Below are 20,377 nucleotides of genomic sequence, written 5' to 3'. Positions count from 1 at the left end.
GTACACCCAGGGCAGAGGAAGCTCCTAGGACCTGGGCCAGGTGAAGGGCCGTCTTTCTATCCCCAGAGCAAGGGTCGAGGGGTGAACCTGGGCTCAGTGGTCCGCACTGACTCAGAAAGGGGTCAGGTGGGAGTGGACAGAGGAAGGGCCGGTGAGGACGTCTGAAGCAGGCAGAGGGCAGCAACGCCTTCAGCCTCCCATCCTGGCTCTGGACCTGCACTGGGCACATTAAGGACCCAAGAGGTTAGGCCTCTTTTCACTGAGGAACTCCTTGCCTTTAGGAAATGGTGACCGTCATGAAGGTTTCTCTAAATCCTGGAGGTCATAGCCCCAGGAGGCCACTGAAGGCGGGGCAAGGCCTCCACCAAGCAGAGGACACCCTGCCAGCCCTGGCTTTCCCATCCCTGTCCCTTGGGGGTCTCTTCAGCCCACGGTGCCATGCAGCCAAGCATCTCGGGCTCTGGTTTTCCTCCTGAAGCCACCAGCCTACCCTGAGCCACCTCACCTGTGAAGGACAGTCTCCAAAAACTTGCGGAGGCCTTCTCAGGGTGCACGCTCCCAAATGCCTGAAGCATTTTCCCTTGGTGAAGAGGCCGTCAGGTAGAGCACCTCAGTTCACAGAGAAGGGTCAAGAGGGGCCATGTATATAGCTGAGCTGCCACAGCCTTGGTCAGCCCAACTTCCTGCTTCTGAGGGGCCTGGGAGTTCCTAAGGGAGGCTGGGGTGCCCCGGGTACCCCCCTCACAGGGGAGCAGCATCCCTCAGCACCCCGAGCCAGAAGGCCTGTGCTCAAGTCCAGGGGAAGGACCTCACAGCTGAGCAGCTCTCTCAGGCGCCCACCAACTTCGTGGCCATGTATTCATTAGCTCCCAGTTCTGGTGGTCAGAAGTCCAGGTTCTGTGTGGCTGGGTTTTTTTGCTCTGGGTCCCAGAGGGCTGAAATTGAGGTATCTACCAGGTTGCGTTCCTTTCTGCCGGTTCTGGGGAAGAATTGGCTTCCAAGCTCCACTTGTTGGCAGAATTCCGATCCTTGTGGCCGTGGGACTGAGGTCCCCGTGTCCTTGCTGGCTGGCTGTAAGCCAGGTCCTCTCTCGGCTCCTAGAGGCTGTCCACCTTCCTTGCCATGGGGCTCCCTCCATCTTCAAGTCAACAACAGAGGATTTCTCATGTACTGAATCCCCCACATGCTTCAAATCCCTGACTTCCTCCTCTTCTACCAGCAGAAAACTACTTTGAATAGGCTCATGTGGTTAGGGCAAGGCTCACTCAAATACTTTCCCTATCTTCAGGTCAGCTTGCCATAAGACAGAACCCAACCATGGGCTTAACATCCCTTTGAGAAGCCGGGCGCAGTGGTTCATGTCTGTAATCCCAGCACTTTGGGCAGGTGGATCACCTGAGATCGGGAGTTCGAGACCAGCCTGACCAACATGGAGAAACCCCGTCTCTACTAAAAATACAAAATTAGCCGGGCGTGGTGGCACATGTCTGTAATCCCAGCTACTTGGGAGGCTGAGGCAGGAGAATTGCTTGAACCCGGGAGGCAGAGGTTGCAGTGAGGCGAGATCACGCCATTGCACTCCAGCCTGGGCAACAAGGGTGAAACTCCATCTCAAGAAATAAAAATAAAATAAATAAATAAAATCCCTTCCGAGTCCCAGTTCCAGAGATTATATTAATGCAAGGCATGTTCACGGCGGGTGGTAGTGGGAGACCTTGGGGGCCATCTTAGAATTCCATCTACCACAGGCAGTAGAACCTAAGGTAACTTTTTAAAATCTTAAAACACCCATACACATTTTACATCTTATGTTAAAATATAGCCACGTTTATTTTACTATTAAACCTTCCCTACTCCAACTCTTTAAAAAAAAAAAAAAAATGGATGCCCCTGGATGAGGCACCACATTGATCCTGTGGCTTCGAGTATCCCGGTCGGCAACACAAAGCCGCAGCCAAGGAGTCCAGAACAGGATGGTTTCTAAGGCCTCTGGTCCTAGCCAGGCCCAGGAAGGCTGGACAGGCAGTGGGACCCATGGTTCCCAGTGCTCGAGGACCAAAGGCAACAGGCAGACAGCCTTGACAAGAGGTATCCTGAAAGACGGTCAGGCCAGGGTACCCCCAAGGCCAGATAGCTCTTCCCTCAACCCACCCCCCAATAAATAAGCACAAAACCTGGCCACTGTAGTCCCAGCCCCCAGGGATTCCCAGACAGGCCACAGGGAGCTCCCAGAACCCTGGCGACATGCTACACTGGCCCCATATTCTCTTTCCCTATTGACCTGGGAACTGCCTGTGAGGAGGGCAGACTCACATCACGGGATTGCAGAGGTCTCAAAGTGACCTCTCTTCCTTGACTGACAGGTCCCAGCCCTAGATCCGCAGCCTGCAGCTGTGGGGCCCTCCTTCCCAGTGTGGACATGGTGGGGACCTCATCCTTCCTCCCACCCACTGGGCTTGCTGTCCTGCCTATCCTGCTGTCCCATCCTGTCCTGTCCTGTCCTGGGAGCCCAGGCTGAGGACAGGGGTGCAGGCAGGAAGGGTCCATCCCCATGTGTAGAGTCCAGCTGGGCAGCTAATCATCGGAGTAGCGGTTCCCTGCAGAGGAGGGGAAGAAGAACAGGGAGAGGCATCAAGTGAAGAGCAGGCGGAGTAAGCCGAGGGTCCCCGCCCCTGGTGCTCACCCAGGACGTTGAATTTGCACAGTGGGCAGGTCTGCTGGAGCATCAGCCAGGGGTCCACACAGTCTCGGTGAAACTCGTGCTTACAGGGCAGCACCCGGAGCCACTACAGGGGTGGGGGAGGAAGGGCTCAGGCCACCGAAGCAGGACTCCACGTGGGGGTGCCTAGTCCCATGCCCCTCGTCTCAGCTGGGGAACTGAAACCTCACGGCTTCCCCCACCCCCCTGAAATTCTGCTCTGTAGCCCTGGGGGCTGAAGGAGAAGGGCCTGGTGGGGGTGGTTCCAAGGAGAAGGGCCTGGTGGGGGTGGTTCCAAGGTCCCGGGAGTAAGGCGAGAGGCATCACAGGTGAGCTGATGGCTGGTCTCTACCCGGGGCACTAGCCTGCTTGTTGCAGAAGTAGTCCAGGCACACGGCACAGGTCTCAGCACCCGGATCTGGGAGGCCCTGCGCTGCCCTGCTCAGCCGGCAGCGCCGTGTCTTGAGGGATGCCAGTCTCCGCAGCACGCGGCGCTTAAACAGGTCCACCTGTGGGGAGAGGACGGGCACAGTCTTGCAGGTCCAAGGGCTGAGGGCACTGGGGCTCCCTGGGGCTGGCTCCCACCTGGCCTCCGAGCTCCCGCTGGCTCTGCCGCGACGCCTGCCGCTGGGCCTGGACCACGAGGCCTGTGCACAGGAGCATGGCCACCAGCAGGATGGCGTTCCACAGCTGCTGCAGGGGTTTCTGGGGAGGGAAGCAGTCATCAGGGACACGGGGCCACCCCCACACGCCTCCCTTAGGAACATCTACCCCCAGGAACGCCAGGGAGCAGGCAGGTGAGGTGTGCTGACGGCCTGTGTCCTTGCAGTCCCCAGCTTCCTCTTCTGAAGGCTCCGTCCCTTCCATTGTGTGCTTCTCAGGATCACCCACTCTGCCCTACACGTCTTCCTATCCAGCTCCAAGGAGAGCCACATCCATTCCCAGCCCAGGGCTCTCTGGGCAACAAACCTGATGTTTTGCACACACAGAAGCTTCTATCTGGTAGCCTCAGAGACTCCCCAACCTAGCACCCAGCAACCCAGCACCCAGCCTGGGACCCGCTCACTCTCCCACCCCCATCCTCCTGCACTTCCTCCTGGTTGGCTTTCTCAGGCCCTGCCATCACCCACTCACCCATCCAGCCTGAACGTTCACACCCCCCAGTACGGGAGGGAGCCAGCCCCCAAGGGCAGGGGTGGGTCTCCTGGGCGGGGGTGGGTCTCATGCCCTCGTTGCCACCCATTTCCCACCCACGGCCAGAGGGTTCTCCTCTGCACACCAGGCCCTGCAACTCCCCTGCCTGAGCTCCTTCCCTGTAGTGCCACTTGCCTCCTCTCAGTGTCCTGTGCTGCTGGCTCCCACCCGTGTCTGTGCCTTTCCACACTGTTCCCTGTCTTGGGAACCCTCTTCCACCTTATCCCTTTCCTCGGCTGCTGCCTCCACCACATCTTGCTCTAGAAGCTCCCTGACCTCTTATGGCTGGGTGAATGTGCCCCCCTAACCTCCCACTGCACCACCCTCCTCACACCCGCTCTACCCAGCGTTCTCTTGCAGCTGCCCTTGGGGGTCTGTGCGCTCCCATTGGTGGGAGGTAACCATAGTTGATGTGGTCACCACCCTAACCCAGTACCTCCCACCATCTTTGTGGAATGACTGAATTTGGAAAGGAAACATGACTAAGAGAACACTTTAAAGCCTGGGGGCCCCGGGCCCCTGGGCAGCCTCAGAGTGACTGAGGGAACCACAGTGATCTTGACTCAACTCGCCCCAGATGCGGTGTGGCTGCTGGGCTCTGACTACTCAACAGCTGGCTCAGGAGATGGCGCAGCGGAGTAAGCAAAACAGCACGCTCCCTCCAGGTGCGCCTCTGCACAGGGTCTGTGGATGCGTTAGGACTAATACATGCATTCATTTCAAAGCTCTCTGCAGCTGAGTGCTGCTCTGCCATCGTGTTCTTCCCCAACCGATGCTGAAGCTCATCTACCGTCATGTGGGGAAGAGGGGCTGAGAAATGATCTGATGTGAAGAGGCCACCGCTCTAGACAAGCCTGGGTGCTGCTAGTGCCACAAGCCGTTGCTCTGCTCACAGTGGAGGTGCTCTGGGGGCCCTCACTGGGAAGTGTCTGTGACCCCCAGCTCCCCTCTCCGTCCTGCCCTCTTCTCTCCTCCAGCTGCAGCTGGGCAATGCTACCTGTTCTAGGAAGCTGTCCCCAAGCCCCAGGCTGAGTGCCTTTATCATGCCCTAGAGGGTCCCGGGGCCACCACCAGCTCTGTGCTCACCCCAGCAGAGTGACAGCATGTCTCTGGCCTATCTGCTGTCCAGACTGGGCTCCCATGAGCCCAGGGCTGGAGCAGGCCACGTTGGCCAATACCTGCTGGGGGCTGTACACCAGGAGACCGGGGCATCACTGCCTGGCAGAGAAGTAACTCAAGAAATGCTTGTGGGTAGGCCGCGGTGGTTCACGCCTGTAATCCCAGCACTTTAGGAGGCCGAGGTGGGCGGATCACCTGAGGTTGGGAGTTCGAGACTAGCCTGACCAACATGGAGAAACCCCGTCTCTACTAAAAATACAAAAAATTAGCCTGTGTGTGGTGGTGCATGCCTGTAGTCCCAGTTACTAGGGAGGCTGAGGTAGGAGAATCGCTTGAACCCGGGAGGCGGAGGCTGTGGTGAGCCGAGATTGTGCCATTGCACTCCAGCCTGGGTAACAAGAGCGAAACTCTGTCTCAAAAAAAAAAAAAAAAAAAAGCTTGTGGACAGAATACCCTTGAATGCCCTTGATGCCGAGTGTTGGAATCCCGAGATGATAAAACACAGCCCTGGCTGTCAGGAGACAAAGTGACACTCCCCTGAGCCCCATGCCAGGACTAAGTGGCCACTATGGCATAAGCTCTCCAGGGCAGAGCCTGCTGTAGAGCTCCATGCCTCGGAGCAGCCAGCTGAGTGGGCTGAAGGTGTGGCCAGCCTGAAGCTCCACTGAGGCCAAAGACCCAGCCTCCCCAGGTTCACTGCATCCTGGGAAGCCCTATGTGCCCCAGGTTCAGTGCATCTTGGGGAACACACCTTGTAGAGCCCCAGATGAGGATGGCGGGCAGGATGGGAGCTTGCCATCAGAGCAGTAAGGACTGTTCATTAGCTGGGCATGGTGGCTCACGCCTGTAATTCCAGCACTTTGGGAGGCCGAGGTGGGCCGAAAGCCTGAGGTCAGGAGTTCAGACCGGCCTGGGCAACATAGTGAAACCCCGTCTCTACAAAAATACAAAAATTAGCTAGACATGGCGGCACATGCCTGTAGTCCCAGCTACTTGGGGGGCTGAGGTGGGAGGGTCACTTGAGCCCAGGAGGTTGAGGCTGCAGTGAGCCAAGATCGTGCCACTGCTGTTCATCAGACCTTCCTGATACGTGGGTGTTGCTGCTCTGGACTCCCAGAGGCTGGAGGGACAGTGACTGGGCCCTGGGGTCAGGACTGAGAGCCCAATGTCCATCAGGCCAGCCACTGAGATGCCTACTCCAGCCACCCTTCAGACACTTTAGCGGCCATGGCCACCCAATAATTGGGTTGGGACCACCTTGACCTCAGCCTGCAGCCTGGCCAAGGCGGCTCAGCTCTGCCCTCTGGAGCAGCCAGACCGACCTGCAGACTGCGCACAGCCCCACCCCAGGCCTCTCACCAATACCTGACCTGTCCAGAGGCCTGTGTGGGCCACCCATGACAGGGATACACAGAGTACCGTCCCTGTTCGCAAATGAGAAACACGAGGCCAGAGAGGTGAAACTCCCAGCCTGAGATCAGTCAGCTAAGGTTTCCAAGCCAGGATTTGACCCCAAGATTGCCCCACTTGAAGCTGCCCTGCACCGCCCACGGTGGCCAACACCTGCTGGAGGCTGTACACCAGGAGACCGGGATGTGACTGCCCAGCAGAGTAGGGACTCAAGAAATGCTTGTGGACAGAATACCCTTGAATGCCCTGATGCCAAGCGCTGGAAATCCAGAGACGATAAAACACAGTCCTGGCTGTCAGGAGACAAAGTGACGCGCCTCATCACATGCAGGATGGGCTGTCCCAAGAAGCCCAGGGATGGCCTGACCACGCCTTGCTGTGATACAAAAGAGGGAGAGAGAGAGAGGGGACTTCAAGCTGGGGTGTGAGGGAGGCTTTCCAAAGAATGGTGGCAGGATGAGTTGTGAAGGTTCTAGCTAGACTAGGACGTGTGGACCCAGAGAGAAAAGGTGTCCACGTCTACAGCCAGGCATAGACAAGGCCCAGAGGCAGAAGGCCAGAGCATGTGTAGTCATTGGTACGGGCTGGCCAGAGCATAGAAAAAACGACTAGAAAAATAGAGTGAGTGAGTGATGCAGAGAGCTGGGGAAGCCACGCGAAGGGGTCTGAACTTTACAGGCAGTGGAATAAGGCTTCCCAATGCCTGCAGAACGTGAGGACAGCAGCTAACACTGACTGCATGTGACCTGGCCCAGGCGCCCCACTGAGCGCCCACCTGCACCACGTCTCTGAACACTCACAGCATGGGGTGGGAGAGGCCGTCCTTGTCACTAAGGTGGGGAGAAGCCACAGGATTTGCATTACAAGGCCACGTATGTGGCTCCACGAGCCTCCTTTCCCTAGGCCCCATGTAATCTGCTAGCACCCACCTGCTCCTGGGCACGACTGCCTCCCAGGCAGACCAAGTCCTGCCATCCTCCATAGCCATCCTTGGAGAGGCCACAGGTGGTCCACAAGGTCAGCTTCCACTCGATATTGGCAGAGAGGGACTCTCCGTTGGTGATTTCAGCCGTGGCCTGGGTCCTCCTGGGAGGGAAAGTCACCAGGGCCAGATGGAAGGACTCTTGGGAAGGGAGGCCCAGACCCACCCACCCCAGCTCTGCAGGAAAAGGATACCTACGACTGTCGCCCCTGTTGGCCTTCCACTTTGCCCCAGGCCTTTTCCCTCTATTGGTTTTTCCAGTTTTCACACCAGGCCATGGAAGCCTGCAAGCCCAGGGAGTCCATCTTCCTCCTCGCTGGGGCCAGTCCTCTCTGCCCACAGAGCCACCTCCTTGCTCCAAGCTCCAGGCTCTGGCACCTCCTTCCCATCCCCTCACCCATTTTTCAGCCTGGGAGAGGACAGTTTTTTTTTTTTATTTTTGAGACAGGGTCTCCCTTTGTCACCCAGACCAGAGTGCAGTGGCACAGTCACAGCTCACTGCAGCCTCTACCCCCGGGGCTCAAGTGATCTTCCCACTTCAGCCTCCTGATTAGCTGGGACTACAGGCATGTCCCACCATGCCCAGCTAATTTTTGTATTTTTTGTAGAGACTGAGTCTTGCCATGTTGCCCAGGCTGGTCTCAAACTCCTGGACTCAAGTGATACTACTTCCTCGGCTTACCAAACTGCTGGGATTACAGGCATGAGCCACCATTCCCAGCCGAGAGGGCAGTCTTAAAGCTAACAGTTACAGGCTCATGCCTGTAATCCCAGCACTTTGGGAGGCCGAGACAGGTGGATCACAAGGTCAGCAGATCAACCATCCTGGCTAACACGGTGAAACCCCGTTTCTACTAAAAATACAAAAAAATTAGCCGGGTGTGGTGGTGGGTGCCCGTAGTCCCAGCTACTCAGGAGGCTGAGGCAGGAGAATGGCATGAACCCGGGAGGTGGAGCTTGCAGTGAGCCGAGATCACGCCACTGCACTCCATCCTAGGTGACACAGCGAAACTCTGTCTCAAAAAAAAAAAAAAGTTAACAGGCCAGGCCCTGCCAGGCCCAGCCACAGTGGCAGCAGGGGCAGCAGCAGGAGCAGTGGCAACGGGGGCTCATGCCTTTAATCCCAGCACTTTGGGAGGCCAAGGCAGGTGGACCTGAGGTCAGGTGTCCAAGACCAGCCTGGCCAACATGGTGAAACCCTGCCTCTACTAAAAATACAAAAAATTAGCTGGGTGTAGTGGCACATGACTGTGATCCTAGCTACTTGGGAGGCTGAGGCAGGAGAATCACTTGAACCTGGAAGGCAGAGGTTCCAGTGAGCCGAGACTGCACCATTGCATTCCAGCCTGGGCAACAAGAGTGATACTCCATCTCAAAAACAAACAAACAAACAAACAAAAAAAGGCTAACAGGTAAGGCCCTGGTCCCAAGCCCCCTCAGTCCATCGGAGAACCAGGGGCTGTCTGTACCCAGGGTCAGTCCTTTGAAGTCTAAATGCCAACTCACTGCAGCAGTGCATCCAACAGCTTGGTGACATTGGAGGAATAATGGAGGACGATCACTGGCCTGAGCAGAAGCTGGGATATGTCCAGCTGCAGGGAGACAAGGAGGTCAGCAGGCCTGGGTCCCCCTTTCCCCAGCTTGCTTACCCTCACGGCCTGGTCTGATTTACCTCTCGGACCACGTTGTGATTCAGGATGAGGAGAAGCAGGGCAGAGGCTCCCAGGAAGAGGGCCCGCCGCATCTACAGAGGGATAGAAGGTGAGAGGCTAGCATACACCCTGCCTGTACACCTGTCTCACCACCTGCAGCCCCAGCTGCTCTTAGCTCCTGGCCCTGCAGTGAGCAAAACTCTGGACAGACTAGCCATAAGCTGCTTGAGGTCAAGGGTGGAAACCGCTTCCTTCCTCCTGCCTCCCTTCCAGATGCACTGTGCCTTCCCCGGTCCTAGCAGGGCAGTCCCCGCAGTGGTCGCCAGCAGCAGCTCCCCCATCCCATACTCTCAGAGCCTGGTCAAGCTTCCCAACCTCTCTCTGGCCTCCTCTCACCTCCCTGCTTCGAAGCCATGCTGACTCCATTCTTCAAACTAGGGTGCCCTGACCCACCAGGCCTAGGGCTTCTCTGCAAGCTCTTAGGGGCCCATCTAAGGAGGGCCTGGCTCTAGCAGATGCCTTGGAATCCATTCCTCCAGCCGCCTCCCCCATAGACATCCCCTGCACCTGCTGGACCAGGGCCTTGGGATAGGCCTGCGGGCCACTGCCCTTATTCTCCTGGTGGAACTGGGCCGCCTGCTCCTTGCCCACGTATGCCACTGCAATCCAGCCTTCCACCGGCGCCTCCTGTTCGGCATCCACGATGTCCATCTGTATGGCAAGGGGCCATGAGCAGAGGGAGGCAGGGTGTGGGGGAGGAGGGAGCCGGGGTCATCACAGTGGATGCAAGGACAGAGTTCGGAGATCATCTGGCTCTCAGGTTTGGGAAGCCTGAATGCTGAGGGCCTGGGGAGCCTGGGGAGGGGCGCTGGACTGTCAGGGCTTGGTGGAGGATGAACGTCGGTTCAGGGTGCGGGGTCTCTAGGGAGGGTTGGGAGAGGGGTTTAGTGATGCGGCCAGATGGCTCAGCAGCGCTCACCAGCAGCAGACGACCGCCCAGCAGGGGCGCCGGGTCGGCTTCGGAGCCGATCCTGACGCCCTCCAGGACCAGAGCGTCCTGGCGCGGCAGTCTCACGTCCACCCGCACGGCGCGGGCTCCGCCCCGCCCCGCCCCGGCTGCCGGCTCGCTGCCGTCCGCCGCGGCCCCGGGCCCCGCCAGGCCCAGCCACAGCGGCAGCAGGGGCAGCAGCAGCAGCAGCGGCGACGGGGGCGGCGGCGGAGGCGGCGGCGGCGATCTCAGCGCGGGGCGAGCGGCGGGGCCCATGGCCAGACCCGGCGAGCTGGCGCAACAGTGGGGCCGGGGGTCCCGGGCGCGGGGGGGATCGGAGGGAGCGAAGCTGTTGCCGGACGGGGCGGGGCGCCGGGAGGGGCGGGACCGCGGCCGGACGGGGCGGGGCACCAGGAGGAACGGAGTGGGCGCTTGGCGGCTCCCGCGCCCAGACTGGGCCGCGGGCGCCCCCTGGTGGCCGCGGAGAGCTCAGGCGCCGGCGGCGGAGGGAGCTGGAGAGGAGCGAAACCCGGGTCGCAGCGGGAAGGCGGGAAGTCAGAGAGAGGAGGTGCTCGCAGGCAGCGGGATGCTCCGGCAGCGGACGCGGCAGCGGGGCAGACAGGAAGATAGTTGGTAAGGGCGACCTGGGGGAGCAGAGACACAATCAGAGCCCGAGAATGGCAGGAGCAAGGGATGTCTAAGGGGCCTGGTGGCAGGCCCTTGTTCTGCGGCAGCCCCGTGGACCCACGGGGTGGCCAGGGCCAAGTCACATCCCTCTCTTCCCCGGTCCTCCCTGTCTCGACCCCACTAAACAGCAGGAGGCAGAGAACCAGAGACTGGCGTGGGAAGCCGACGGGGGAGATGGAGGGGCAGGGGAAAGGGGCTGGGGGTGGGGGCAAGGCAAGACGAAGCAGGCAGGGACACAGTGCCTCAGTGGGACCGAGAGGCTGGGTCACTTCCCTCATCTGTGGACTGGGCACCATAGGCCGGGCGCGGTGGCTCACGCCTGTAATCCCAGCACTTTGGGAGGCCGAGGCGGGCGGATCACCTGAGGTCGGGAGTTCGAGGCTGGCCTGACCAATATGGAGAAACCCCGTCTCTACTAAAAATACAAAATTAGTCGGGCGTGGTGGCGCATGCCTCTCATCCCAGCTATTCGGAAGGCTGAAGCAGGAGAATCGCTTGAACCCAGGAGGCGGAGGTTGCAGCGAGCCGAGATCGCACCATTGGACTCCAGCCTGGGCGACAGAGCGAGACTCCGTCTCAAAAAAAAAAGAAAAAAAAAAAAATAAGCACCATGTAAAATCAACACTGCCTCACCCCCAGCAAATAACTCAAACGTCTACTGGAATGTGGAATTACCACTACTGTTCTAAAACTTGTCCGTTTCTCCAAGGTTTGGGGCTGCTGGGAGCTGGCTCAGTCTGAAACCCGAGCCTTTAAAAATTGTATGGTCGCCGGGCGCGGTGGCTCACGCTTGTAATCCCAGCACTTTGGGAGGCCGAGGCGGGCGGATCACGAGGTCAGGAGATTGAGACCACGGTGAAACCCCGTTTCTACTAAAAATACAAAAAATTAGCCGGGCGTGGTGGCGGGCGCCTGTAGTCCCAGCTACTCGGAAAGGCTGAGGCAGGAGAATGGCGTGAACCTGGGAGGCGGAGCTTGCAGTGAGCCGAGATTGCGCCACTGCACTCCAGCCTGGGCGACAGAGCAAGACTCCGTCTCAAAAAAAAAAAAAAAATTGTATGGTGGGCCGGGCGCGGTGGGTCACGCCTGTAATCCCAGCACTTTGGGAGGCTGAGGCGGGCGGATCATGAGGTCAGGAGATGGAGACCATAGTGGCTAACAAGGTGAAACCCGGTCTCTACTAAAAATGCAAAAAAATAGCTGGGCATGTTGGGAGGCGCCTGTAGTCCCAGCTACTGGGTAGGCTGAGGCAGGAGAATGGTGTGAACCCGGGAGGCGGAGCTTGCAGTGATCTGAGATGATGCCACTGCACTCCAGCCTGGGCCAGATGAGCCACAACACTCTTTTTTCTCCAGAAAAATTGAAAGAATTTTACAGTGAACACCTGTATGAACACCGATATGGGATGACCAAGTTGCTCCTGAAGAAGTGTGAGATGGGAATATAAGACAGCCCCCAATATCAGCCTAAAGACAGACAAATGGAACATGAAATAGGCCAGAAACTGACCCACACATCTAAAGATGGTGTAACGTCAGAGGAAACATTGTGTTTGTGGAGATAGAAGGAGGCAGTATCATGGACTGTTTGGTAAATTGTGCTGAGAAATTGAATTAACCATTAGGAAAAGAAATTAGACCCCTATTACATACACATCATATACAAAATATGAATTCCATATAGATTAAAGACCTAAATAAGAAAAGTAAAAGTTTAAGCATTAAAAATTATTTTTGCATTTGTTTATTTTTGAGACAGGGTCTCTCTCTGTTGCCCAGGCTGGAGTGCAATGGTGCCTTCTCAGCTCATTGCAACCTCCACCTCCCAGGGTCAACCGATTCTCCCACCTCAGTCTCCAAAGTAGCTGAGACCACAGGGGTGTGCCACCATGCCCAGCTAATTTTTTTTTTCTTTTTTGTAGAGACAGGGTTTCACCATGTTGCCCACGCTGGTCTTGAACTCCTGGGCTCAAGGGAACTGCCTGTCTCAGCCTCCCAAAGTGCTGGGCTTACAGGCATTAGCCACTGCACATAGCTAGATTCTCTGTTCTATCCCACTGGTCTATAGTAGTCTCCCCTTACCTGAGGTTTTAGTTACCTTCAGCCAACCGAGGTCCAAAAAAATATTAAATGGAAAATTCCAGAAATAAACAATTCATAAGTTTTAAATTGCATGCTGTTCTGAGTAGCGTGATGAAATCTCTTGCCCTTCCTCTCCATTCTACCCTGGATGTGAATCCTCCCCATGCTGTAAATGTTACCACCTGTTAGTCACTTAGTAGGCCTCAGAGTTATCAGATTGAAGAAACACAGTATGTGTTCAGCACTACCTGAGGTTTCCGGCATCCACTGAGGATCTTGGAATGTGTAAGGGATCAGGATAAGGGATCAGTACTTGGATATGTTACTAACGTTTTTTCATATGTACGAAATCACTCTTCATAAGCTACAAAATGCACTGTGGAAGCCCCGTGGTGCCTGTGGAGAGGCTTGCTTCTCCAAATCTGTGACTGTCCCAGCCCATCTGTCAGCCCCAACAACAGGGTTGCAAGGACGCACCCTGTAATCAGCCAGGTCTTTGGCTCCATGTTCTGCCTGTCCTGTCCCCACTTTCTCCCTACCCCTCACCCCACCGACCTAGTCACCCCTCAACATACACACTCCAACCAGATGCAGGTCCTTGTTCACGCTTGTCCCCCACCTAGAACACAGTTCTGCTTCCCCACAAATATCCACATCCTAGCCTTCCATCAGTGGGAGCTGGAGCCCCCTTGCAAACTTGATGGGTAACCAGTTCCCTGTGGTGTGTTCTTCCATGGGAACCCTTGGTTATCGCAGAAGGAACAAGAGCTGGAGGATGTTACCTCAATGTGGGTGGGTGTAGCTCAGCCCAGCCAGGGGCCTTCTGCTGCTTTGGGGTGAGGAGGGTTAGGGGGTGGGTAAAGAAACAGTAAAGATTGGAGCCAATGCTGGCGGGGGGCAGAGTGCAGTGTAAGCCCAGGAAGTGAGGCAGCCAAGGATGGGAGATTGACTGCAAGGAGATGAGTGACCTTGAGACCCTGCCTAGGAGTGGAGTATCTGAGGAGGAGGGGGCTGGAGGACCCCAGAAGAGGGGGAAGGGATGCCAGCTAAGAGACATGCAGGCACCCTGCTCCCAGGGATGGACAGCAGGACCCTCAGCCCTGTGGACTCTCTCTGGAGTAGCCCAACCCGCAGATCCAAACTCCCAAGAGAGGGTGGGGAGCTAGAGGGGACAGGGCTGTCACTCTCTCACCATGGGCCTCTGGGCAAGCCACTTCCGTTTTCTTGGCCTGCGTCCTCAGTTGTAAAATGGGAGCTTGGACTAAATGACTTGGGAGGGCCTTTCATTAGACATGCTGTGATTCCAAGTAGCTTGTTTCTTGGGATACAAGGTTTCCTGGCCCTGGGCTGGGCAGAGACCTGCATGGAGAAGGCCCCAATTCCTCTGTCTCTCCTTATTCTGTAAAGTTGCAGGGGGACCTAGGAAGAAACAAAGCTATTAATGAAAGTGTGAGGCATGGAATATGTTACCTCAGCGGTGGAAGGGGGTGGTGATGAGGATGAAATGTTTTAGAACTGGTACCAGGAATGGGGTGTATGATAAGGCCCTTGAATTCCGTGAACCTGAGCTCCCTGCTTCTCTTCCTTTGCTGTGAAATGAGTTGTTTGGTCACACACCAGGCTGTGCAAATGCCATAAAAATGGATGAGGCATTCCGTGAGTATGCAGATGGTGGTGCTGGCAGAAGGATGAAGGGCAGGGAAGGCAAATCCACATCTAGAATATGTGTCTGTTCCAGTGAGAATGAACCTGGGCCCCATTGATGAGGAAGAGGCCAATGTAATCAAGCTGCCACCAGGTGGCAGGCTGGTCCCTGGGGAATGTGGCCACGTGGGGCCCAGTGACTGTTTTGTACAAAAAGGGCCAGGGCCCGTGTGGAAGTGTCAAGAGAGCAATCATCAGTGATAATGTATTGTGTGAGACCTTTGCATCTTGTAAATTTTCTCTTTTTTTCTAAAAATAAATAATAATAAAATCCTAAATTCAACAACAAAAAAAAAAAAAAAAAAAAAAAAAAAAAAGGGCCTTGAAGAAGACAATGCCTAACTCACGGAAATGTGTCACCATCAGTGGGGGCTTCAGGCCCAGTGGCAACAGGGACAGCTAGGCCTGAGGTGGTGGTATTTTTAGAACATGGAGGTCCCTAAGATCCCTTTACCTTGTGGACATGAGTCCCAGCACATAAAACAAGTTGTCTTAGAAGATCTTAAAGTGTCCCTTGATTGCCTAGTTCCATCTGCCACCTCCCTCCACTCACCCAGATGCTCAGAGGGTCGATGACTCACTCAAGATCACACAGGGCAGACGCAAAGTAGCCGCAGCGTAATTGTGGCATGGGCTGTAAAGTAGAGGGGGTCCTGCTCCTTCCTTGGGCCTAGCTCTCAGGGACAGGATGAGTGTCATGCCCACAAATGGATATCAGAGGCCTTCTCGGTGCTAGGCACTGGGCATGGAGCAGTGACCAGCAATGGCTTCTGCCCTTGAGAACAGATAGAAAACCATAACCACATACACAAGCAAGATCATTTCAGGCCACGGTAGATGCCACAGGAACGAGATAAAATAGCATCAGAGAGGGGCTGGGGGCCAGAGGCCACTTCAGCCTCATTACCAGGGAAGGGAGACCTCTCTAAGAGGTAGTGTGTGGGCTGGCACCAGCATGGCAAGAATATTCGAGAGAAGAAACAGAGAGTGCAAGTGAAAACAGCTGATACCAGCTGGGTACCGTGGGTCACGCCTGTAATGCCAGCACTTCAGGAGGCCAAGGTGGGAGGATCACTTGAGGCCAAGAGTTCAAGACCAGCTTGGGCAACATAGTGAGACCCCCATCTCTACAAAAAAAACCCCACAAAAAATAAAAAAAACAGCCAATAGCTTTACAGTGTTCCAGGTACTCTTCAACGTTTTTTTCACATATTAGCTCATTTAATCTCATTCCAATCATAGGAGGTAGTAAGATTATCACTGTCATTTTACAGATGGGAAATTGAGGCAGAGGTCAAGTAACTTTGCTAGGTTATAGAACCGGGACCCAAACCCAGGTAGTTTGGTTCCAGAGTTGGTGGGCCCACTCCTATGCCATTCTGCTCTGAGAGGTCACTGGCATGCGAACAAGCTTGCCTATGGAATCTGGACTCTATTTTAGCTTTATTTGGGGCGGAAATGGCAACCCATCCTTCCCAAGGGAAGTCCCTAGGCTCCTGCCAGCTAGTGCCAGACCCATAGCAGGGGCCCCAGCACCCCTCCGGCCCTCCCCCCCTCTCTGGGGGACTCCTGAGGTCCCAGCTCCCTGCCCCCAGCCTCTGTGCTCACAGCTAACTGGGCCACTTCATTCTAAAGGGATTTGGCTCTTGGAGACAACTGGAGACTGCTGAGAAAGGGCTTAGGGATTAGACAGTGATACCCAGGAAGGTAAGGGACTTAATCAGGGGTTTGAGTGTGGGAAGTGGGGTGGGGAGAGGATTTTGTTTCTTTGCAAAGCCAGGCTGGACTGCGGAAGTGAGGAGGAAGTGGGGCTCGGGGGAGGAGCCAGACAGGCTTAGTTTCTCACTCTCTGTTGTGCCTTCAGAAGCAACACGATAGTAATAATAATCCCTCACCTGTGTGCGCCCACCACTTCCCCAGCCATTATTTCACTTGGAATTCTCACAGTGGCAGGATTAGTTCTCTCCCCAGATCACAGACACCCAGAGGAGGCAGGTGACTTGAGGCGGCTGCAAGCCCCACAGGGCTGGGCTGGGAGGAGGGGAGGAGGCTGAGGCCAGGGCTTTTCTGCATGGCTGCCCGCAGGCACAAGGGCTTTCCAGAGAGTTCGCACTGCCCTGGCCCCGTGGAAGTAGAGTGTTCCACAAATATTTGTTGAAGAGTTTAAAAGACTGTTCTTTCCAACTCTCAAATCACAGTGCCAATCTCTGTGCCACCCCCTTCCCCCTGGCACCACAGATTCTGAGGCCAGAGCACACAGGAGGCCTCTGATCTCAAGGCCAGTGCCCTCATTTTAGTGAGGAAATAGCCAAGGTCTAGAGGGCACGGGCCAGCAGCCCTGAGGAGACCCCCAAATGTGCGCCTTGCAGAATAGTCAGGGCAGCACATTAAGCAAGAACATGGTCTCCAGCCCACACACCGGACTCCCAGTCCAGTGCTCCTTGCTGTGCCCAGAGCTGCCCCCAGAAGAGTCTGAAGCACAGGGCTCTGTCAACACCAGGATTGCCACCCCAACGCTCCTCCTAGATCTCTGCGTGCCACCAGCCTTCTTTAAGTTGTTCACACTCTATGTTCCCCTAACCAAAGTCCCCAGCAAGATATACCCGGAGCAACACACCCATCATAGAAGGCTCTCCCCTCCAGCCAGCCTGACCCGGGAGGCCTGGTTCTTCCTGTTGGGCCACGCTGTTCCCTGATAGTTGCCACTACAATGCAAAATAGTCCACATCAAGGCCAGGAAAGGGGACTTCTGGTTGGCAGAGGTCTAGTTGCATTGGGTAGCTCAAGGAGAAGCTCCTGGAAACGGTATTTGATCAGAGTCTTGAGGGCTGGGGAAGACCTGGCAGGAGGATACAGGACACAGCAGCAGCTCTCACAGAGGCAGGAGGGCAGAGGTGTGTCTAAGGGACAATGGGAAGCTTCTCAGATTGAAATGAAGTGTGTGGAGCGGGCAAGTGGCCATTGGTGCCACAAGAAATGCTGGGATGGGGTGGGGGTAGGCCTCAGATGCAGATCAGTGGGATTGAGTCGACTCAGGACGGAACCAGGGAGCCACTGAAGATTCTTGAGCAGGGGTGCAACATACCTAGCAGGGAGGAAGAACTGTAGGGCAGGGATTAGGGGACGGAGAAAAAGTGGGGATGGGAAGGAGGGACTCTGTCTCGGTAGCCAGCTCCAGGACTTCACCAGATTATTTATTTAGGTGTTTTTTTTTTTTTTTTTAGACCGAGTTTCTCACCTGTTGCCCAGGCTGGACTGCAGTGGCACGATCTCGGCTCACTGCAACCTCTGCCTCCTGGGTTCAAGCGATTCTCCTGCCTCACCCTCCCAAGTAGCTGGGATTACAGGCGCCCGCCACCACACCCGGCTAATTTTTGTATTTTTAGTTTCACCACATTGGCCAGGCTGGTCTCAAACTCCTGAACTCAGGTAATCCACCCGCCTCGGCCTCCCAAAGTGCTGGGATTACAGGTGTGAGCCACTGCGCCTGGCTAGGCTTTTTTTTTTTTTTTTTGAGACAGAGACTTGCTTTGTCACCCAGGCTGGAATGCAATGGTGCCATCTTGGGTCACTGCAGCCTCCACCTCCTGGGTTCAAGTGATTCTCCTGCCTCAGGCTCCCAAGTAGCTGGGATTACAGGTGTGTGCCACCATGCCCGGCTAATTTTTTTTTTTTTTTGTATGTTTAGTAGATATGGGGTTCACCATGTTGGCCAGGCTGGTCTTGAACTCCTGACCTCAGGTGATCCGCCCACTTTGGCCTCCCAAAGTGCTGGGATTACGGGTGTGAGCAACCGAGCCCGGGCCTATTTAGGATTTATATGATCAAATTAACTAGCTGTTTTATGGTGGGCCAGAGGTAGGTTAAGTCTCAGTGGAGGAAGAAGAAAGAGGCAGCTGTTGAACCTGGGAGGGGCAGGCCTGGGGAAGGGTACTTTACCGAGGCTTTTATTTGGGTAACTTCGGATGCGGGCAGGGCTGTATCCTGCTGGGTGAAGGTGATCTTGTACTTTCTTGGGTAACTTTCGCAGGCAGTTCCCAGGCCCGTCCACACCTTGGCCTGGGAGCATACGGCCTAGAAACCACAAACTTGGGTTTAAGTCCCAACTCTGCACGTGCCCACCTATGACCACCTCTCCCTCAGGCCCCTCAATAAGTCACCTGACCTGCCTACCTTAGAGGATTGTCCCACGCTTAAGTGACAAGCTAGATCTAAAGGTACCTTGTGAACTCTATGTTGCTGAACCAATATAAGTGGCTGTGCTTCTTGTTTTTGTTTTGTTTTGTTTTGTTTTTAGAGGGAGTCTTGCTCTGTCGCCCCAGACTGGAGTGCAATGGCGTGATCTCAGCTCGCTGCATCCTCTGCCTCCCAGGTTCAAGCTATTCTCCTGCCTCAACCTCCTGAGTAGCTGGGACTACAGATGCACACCACCACGCCTGGCTAATTTTTGTATTTTTAGTAGAGACGGGGTTTCACCATGTTGGCCAGGCTAGTCTCGAACTCCTGACCTCAGGTGATCTGCCCGCCTTGGCCTCCCAAAGTGCTGGGATTATAGGTGTGAGCCACCACGCCCGGCCAAGATGCCATTCTTCTATAATAGTTTCCTTTGAGTAAGCTCTACCCTGGAAAGAACATCCTGGCCCTGGAAGGGTCTTATATAAAGATCTTAGCCATGTATCCAGTAAGGAAGGCAGCCCTGTCCTGCCCCAGGCCAGAAGCCAGCGAGCCTAACTAGGGCAGAACTACCTGAAAACTCTCTGCAGAGGTGGGCATTGGGGGCCTCAACCCTCACTCTGCACCCTGCAGTAGGCCTCTATGGTGGAGGCCACACCAAAGGCAGAGCAAAGTCCTTAAATGTCTTTAACAGGCCTGGTGCCTTTGCCTCCGGGTAAGGAGAAAGACTGGGGACATTCTGCTTTCTCTCTCCCAGAGACTTGAGTGTTGAGGGGGCCGAGGCATGGCTCTGGGAGACGAGATGCCCACAGACTCCTGGGCCTAGCTCTGCATTCATTCCAGGCCATAAGGGGAGGGCACAGCTGAGCACTTTCCATGTGCCAGGCAGTGGGCACTCCACATCTGTCATGCCACTAACAACTTTGGGCAAGCCATGCCTTATCTGGGCCTCAGTTTCCCTAGCTGTTAAATGAGGTAAGTTGCATGATCCCTGAATGATCTATGTTTCTCTCTCCCTCTCAGGGTTCTGCCAGCCCCGGGATCTGTGTCTCTATTGGAGCATTTCTTACATTCATTCATTCATTCATTCAGGATACATTTATTAATAATCCCTGTAGGCCGGGCACCGTGGCTCACACTTGTAATCCCAGCACTTTGAGAGGCTGAGGCGGGAGGATCACTTGAAGTCAGGAGTTCGAGACCCGCCTGGCCAACATGGTGAAACCCCATCTCTACTAAAAATACAAAAATTAGCCTGGCATGGTGGCGTGCACCTGTAATCCCAGCTACTTGGGAGGCCGAGGCAGGAGAATAGCTTGAACCCGGGAGGCAGAGGTTGGCAGTGAGCGGAGGTCGTGACATTGCACTCCAGCCTGGGTGACAGAGTGTCTTCGTTTCAAAAAAAAAAAAAAAAAAAATGCAAAAACATCCCTGTGTGCAGGATGCTGTGCTATCCTGCACTATGGGAGACTGGTTAGAAGAGCTCATTAGATAGCACCTTTCAATCCCTCCTTGTTCAGAGGCCCAGAGAGCTCAGGTGTCTCGCCCAAGGTCACACTATGAGCTAAGGGTAAATTTGGAACTAAAACTGAGACTCCCTGCCCTTCTGATGCCCACTGGCCTCAGTCCCAGTGGGCACACTTGCTGGCCTCCTGCCTGGGTCTCTGACTTCAGGAGAGCGGAGGGGGC

The 20,377-nt window shown here is 55.5% G+C and overlaps 1 protein-coding gene across 5 annotated transcripts; it reads right to left on the bottom strand.

The window, feature by feature from the left end:
• Positions 1 to 1,797: 1,797 nt before the first annotated feature.
• On the bottom strand, positions 1,798 to 14,148 carry RNF215 (ring finger protein 215). Of its 5 annotated transcripts, none has more exons than XM_055251924.2 (10): positions 14,004 to 14,145; positions 10,035 to 10,687; positions 9,623 to 9,766; positions 9,076 to 9,147; positions 8,910 to 8,995; positions 7,351 to 7,507; positions 3,284 to 3,403; positions 3,064 to 3,207; positions 2,684 to 2,786; positions 1,798 to 2,597 (listed from the first exon to the last, which is right to left on the bottom strand). In XM_055251924.2, the coding sequence occupies exons 2-10, from the start codon at positions 10,317 to 10,319 to the stop codon at positions 2,575 to 2,577; spliced, it is 1,134 nt and encodes a 377-aa protein (XP_055107899.1). In that variant the 5' UTR covers positions 10,320 to 10,687; positions 14,004 to 14,145; the 3' UTR covers positions 1,798 to 2,574. The 5 variants fall into 5 exon arrangements, 4 of the variants coding, with proteins under 4 accessions (XP_055107899.1, XP_063479658.1, XP_055107898.1 ...); XR_008652374.2 differs by having other exon boundaries at positions 2,464 to 2,597; positions 3,051 to 3,207; positions 14,004 to 14,148; XM_063623588.1 differs by having other exon boundaries at positions 1,798 to 2,786; positions 14,004 to 14,147.
• Between the last annotated feature and the right edge of the window lie 6,229 nt (positions 14,149 to 20,377).

Source organism: Symphalangus syndactylus, chromosome 18 (genome assembly GCF_028878055.3).
Source record: "Symphalangus syndactylus isolate Jambi chromosome 18, NHGRI_mSymSyn1-v2.1_pri, whole genome shotgun sequence".
Taxonomy (NCBI): domain Eukaryota; kingdom Metazoa; phylum Chordata; class Mammalia; order Primates; family Hylobatidae; genus Symphalangus; species Symphalangus syndactylus.
This window is presented reverse-complemented; position numbering and strand designations above follow the sequence as displayed.